The sequence below is a fragment of the Gadus chalcogrammus genome, chromosome 14 (genome assembly GCF_026213295.1).
Source record: "Gadus chalcogrammus isolate NIFS_2021 chromosome 14, NIFS_Gcha_1.0, whole genome shotgun sequence".
Taxonomy (NCBI): Eukaryota; Metazoa; Chordata; class Actinopteri; order Gadiformes; family Gadidae; genus Gadus; species Gadus chalcogrammus.
Genome location: NC_079425.1, coordinates 6438085 through 6443084, shown reverse-complemented (window position 1 = coordinate 6443084; position 5000 = coordinate 6438085). Strand labels below are relative to the sequence as shown.

Sequence of the window (5000 nt, the reverse complement as noted above, 5' to 3'; positions counted from 1 at the left end):
TCTGGTAAGGTCTGAGTTGACCTCTACTGCTTCGGAGCTTCCGGGTGCACACAGAGGTTCTGGATATTGACTTCCCAGCCGTGTTAGGTAAACACGTTCCTGGTTAGCTGCGCCGATGCTGAAACACACTGAATACCCCGGCTGTATATTCAAGTTGATTTTCCACCCTTAAAATCTCTGCATTTTGTTCGATTTTGCATGGTTGTGGCTACACATTTTTTTTGGCTCAGTGTTTCCCTGCAGTAATAAACACATTCAAATAAGTAAAAACAAGTGTTTTTAAACTTGTCTTTCTATAGCTTATCTGCTCTTTGCCAAGATGTTTTTTTGAGAAAGTTGGTTGTTTAGCACTTTGCATTTGAAGTTAACCCCATTTTGATCTCATTAATTTCAAATCTTTGTTCTCAGCCTCCCTTGTAAGGCCCCGAGTTCACGGCGAGCTCCAAAACATCGATCTGGAGGGCTGTAAGGCATTCCTTATGGGACGCGCACGGTGTTCAAACCTCAGCCGCAACACCCCGGGCGCCTCGACGCTCCGAGATCCACGCTGGACCAGCCTGGGCGCCAGGCTGGGAGGAGCCTATATGCTCTTGCCGTTCAATACTCCCACTGGGATATAGGGTCCGCAGAAACACGTTTTATTTATTCATAGTTCATGGATATAGCCATAAACTGCCATACATACAAGAAAGCAAGGATGAAAAGCTCATTTGCATTTGAAAATATCTGACCTAATTAACTTGAGTTTGCCCGGGGTGCTTTTCCACCTGGCGATCGGTCGCCGACAGCGCCCGCTTCAGCCTCGCTCAGCGCCTACACGGTGAGTCTCCGACGCTCAACCCAGCACCCGGGCTGGCGCCCACGCTCATCATGGACATGATGAGGCTTCAGGCACTTGGGAAAGCACTTGAAAGCCTCTGCTAAATGGCTGAATGTACAGCGCGCTGCATACTTCAAAAGAAGCTGATTATTTTTTGACTCAAGAAAAAGTCCTTTTGCAGAGAAAAACTTGTTTTATACTCAATTGGATTTTGGTTTTGGTCCCTAACGTTTCATCAGACCAGCAGGGTCTCCTTGGATAGACAGGGAAAACAGGATAAAAATAGTTGATCTCACCATCTGTTTTTTCGGAATAACCACAGACAATGTCAGGGTTGTCATCTTTGGGTACCCTGGATGGAGGGAGTTTTTGAGGACATTTGGACTCAATTCACCATCGGCCTTTAAAAAAGTGTGCAGCGTAAACATGTGGTAGGAGGGGGAGCTTATGTAGCCTGACTATACCCACTCCCGGACTACTTCCACCCAGGGAAATAATCACAATTTCACAATACGAGACATACACTATGTTGAGTGTTGTTTCCGATATCCAAACCTTGCTTCAAACGCCTTCTTGGCACTTGGCTGTGAACTTGACCAGCTGTCCAATCAACACGGAGATAAGCGCCACGCACCAATCAGGGAGTGCGCTAAGAGACAGCTCCGCGTAAACATCGTACGAAACACCCCCGTTTTTTTTCGAAGACTCAGCTATCTTTCCAGAGTCAAAGTTGTTTAGCGAGGCTGAAGGTGCGAGCGTGTGTCACACGGCCGAAGTGTGACTGTCGGCAAACGCTGACAACTTTCACGTCGCCTTCCTCGGCGGGAGATTTCACCGGGAGGTGCGAGAAGCGCATCTTTGTTGCGTTAGCGTGTTGTGTGTTGTGTGTGTTATGTGTGCATGCCGACCACTTTGGGTGGCACTGCGAGGCGTCTCCCTCACCCTCGTCTCCGTCGTTGGCGCTGACGGTGAGGATGGCGAGACCCACGTCGGCGTCCTCCTCCACCGCCACCTCGTAGTCCGCCTGGGCGAACGCCGGCCGGTTGTCGTTGACGTCGCTGATGAACACGCGCACGTACGCAGTGTCTGTGCGGACGCCGTGAAGAGGGGGGGGGTTCACACGGGTCAGGATGCACGCCAGGGAGAGAGCGGTAGAGAGTAGTACAGTGTGAGGGTGGGGGAAAAGAGAGAGAAAATAACTGTTAGTTTGTTGCTCTTATTCTGTCAAGCTCACCATGAGCGCCTGCCTGTCTCCGTCTCTCGTGGCTTTTTAGATGTTTGCACACACACACACACACAGACACACACACACACACATATATTCACACACATACTCACGTAATCACACGCATGGTGGATGCCTCTAATATTAACCCACACACACCAACTTACACACAGGAATACATACAGGCGCAAACACATACACATACGCAGTTATGATGGATGCCTCTAATATATAACACAGGCAGGCATATACACAGGCACACACACACATACAGTCATGATGGAGGCCTCTCATAATTAAATGTGTGTGTGTGTGTGTTATTCCACACACACACCCACAAACACACCCACACATAGCCAGACCTACATTTCCCCCTCTCACATCCCACCCATTGTACCGATTCCTTCATCTCCCTCCCTTCTTCTTTTTACCTCTCTCATCAATCATCCTTGCATCTTTTCATTTGACATCCAATCCGCTCAGGTGGGAGCAGAAGGGGGAGGGATCAGGGCTTTGGGAGGGGATGGGAGGGGGGGAGGAGGCAGGGGTCTCTCAGCCGGAGAGAGCGAGAGACGGAGAGAGAGCGAGAGAGAGAGAGACAGGGGAGGGGCTGCCTAGAGATACCCCTTTGATTTCTGGTATCAAAAGGAACATAATTTCCAATACTCTCTTGAAGATGAGATCAATTATTAAGGCCAGGGTGTTGGAGGACGCTAACATTTTTCATGTCATGGGAAGAAAGACAGAGTGAAGGCGAGGGAGAGAGAGAGAGAGAGAGAGAGAGAGAGAGAGAGAGAGAGAGAGAGAGAGAGAGAGAGAGAGAGAGAGAGAGAGAGAGACAGAGACAGAGACAGAGACAGAGAGAGAGAGAGAGACACTCATAGAGAGAGATTGAGAGAGAGAGAGAGAGAGAGAGAGAGAGAGAGAGAGAGAGAGAGAGAGAGAGAGACACTCATAGAGAGAGATTGAGAGAGAGAGAGAGAGAGAGAGAGAGAGAGAGAGAGAGAGAGAGAGATAGAGAGAGAGAGAGAGAGAGAGACACTCATAGAGAGAGATTGAGAGAGAGACAGAGACATGGAGACAGAGAGACAGAGGGACAGAGAGAGAGAGAGAAATAGAAACAGAGACAAAGAGAGAGAGAGAGAGCTAATGCATCCCTCCGCCTCGTTTGCTACATTCAGAGCCTCCCAAACACAGACAAGAGACATAAAATAAAATAGGCAGGCAGAGGAGGAGCGAGAATGATGAAAAAAGGGAATGTCTGAGGGATGGGGGGAGAGTAAGCAGATAAACCGCTGCCTTCAGACGCTTCTTCCCTCCTGCCCGGCTCTCCCCCCCGTACAATCTCCCTCTCATCGATGCCGAGGTTTATCTGCACTCTTGCAGAAGCCAATGTGTGGGGAAACATAAACACATTTCATCACACTCGCAAGCGTACACTCTTAACATGCACACCCAAATCCCTTAACACGCGCACACACAGACACTCTCTAATGCATGCCCACTAACACCACATAAACACACACACACACACACGCACACACACCTACGCACACAGACACTAACGAATGCATCCACACAAACAGCACACACACAGACAGACACACACACACACACACACACACACACACACACACACACACACATACTAGTGCCTGAGCAGCGTGCAGGAGTGGCATATTTTCACTGTAAACATAGCGCTTGTATCAAGGTCAGGTTTGTCAGCGGTCTGAGACATTCTGCTGGCTGCCAGCGTTCCTAAAGAGGTGCGACTGACCGGGACCGGGCTGAGCGCGCGCGTGCATGTGTGCCTCGATGTATTCATGGCCTCAGTGGAGGAGAACTCAAAACTGCTTTGAGCCTATTTGATTGAAGATTTGAAAATATTTCTCAATGGATGCATCCAACAAACCGATGTGGGGCTGTCGGTTTGGAAGTTGAGTTTCTGTTTCTGTCTGTCCTCCTGAGAACTTTTGAAAGTTCTCGAGAGTGTGTTCACGTGTTTTTGGGAATGGATGGTTTTGTGTTGCTATTTTGTTTGTGTGTGTTCACATAGATGTGTGTGTGTGTGTGTGTATGTGCATGTGTGTGTATTTGTGTGTGTGTGTGTGTGTGTGTGTGTGTTTTATGTGTGTGTCTTTGTGTGTGTGTGTGTTTGTTTTATGTGTGTATGTATGTGTGTATTTGTGTGTCTGTGTGTGAGTGTTTTATGTGTTTTATGTGTCTGTCTGTCTGTCTGTGTGTGTGTGCGTGTGCGTCTGCGTGTGCGTGCGTGCGTGTGTGTGTGTGTGTGTGTGTGTGTCAATTAATTCAGCTTTAGCTGGCTCCATTTTCCCACCACGCCAACTCATTCAACTTTTATGGCTGCTAAATAAATAAATAAACACATGAATTCATTAAAAATAATATTTCCCAAGGATGTTTCTTCATCACTAGTCCCTGGCCTGTTTAAAATTCCAGACATGTTTATGACGCTGAACAAATTATTGTAATAATTAGCCCAAAACCTTGGAGAATGTTTTGCTAATAACACACATCATATCTATAAAAGTATCGGCTTTGAATCAAACCCTTTCATAGATATATGAGTGAATGGTGAGGGTTATTATGTTTAAGCGTCTCTTGCCGGGGAAGAGCTAGAGGAAGAAGTTGCATGAGGATTGAGCAGATGTGTTTGAGATTGCGAGAGAGAGAAGAGCGAGAAACTATTGCTCCCTTCACTGAACACTCAGAGTACTTAAGTGCTGCCTGAGAATGACCTACGGCACAAAGCACCTCTACCTCCCTCCATTCCTCTGTCTCTCTGCCCCTCTGTTCATCTCTCCCTGCGCCCCCCCCTCGCTCTATCCTCTCTCTGAACTGTACTTTAAACTCGCATTGGCGCTGTATGAATTCAATTATGAGCCTTCCCTCATCACCGATGCAACTGCTTATCCACTGGATCGTAACCGTGCG

The 5000-nt window shown here is 47.9% G+C and overlaps 1 protein-coding gene across 1 annotated transcript in view; it reads right to left on the bottom strand.

The window, feature by feature from the left end:
- The window catches only part of si:ch211-186j3.6 (neural-cadherin), a 153888-nt gene that overhangs the window by 96241 nt on the left and 52647 nt on the right, over positions 1-5000 (bottom strand). Inside the window, exon 11 of the mRNA XM_056608050.1 lies at positions 1763-1906. Within this exon, the coding sequence (XP_056464025.1) occupies positions 1763-1906 (144 nt within the window). The remainder of the gene's footprint in view (positions 1-1762; positions 1907-5000) is intronic.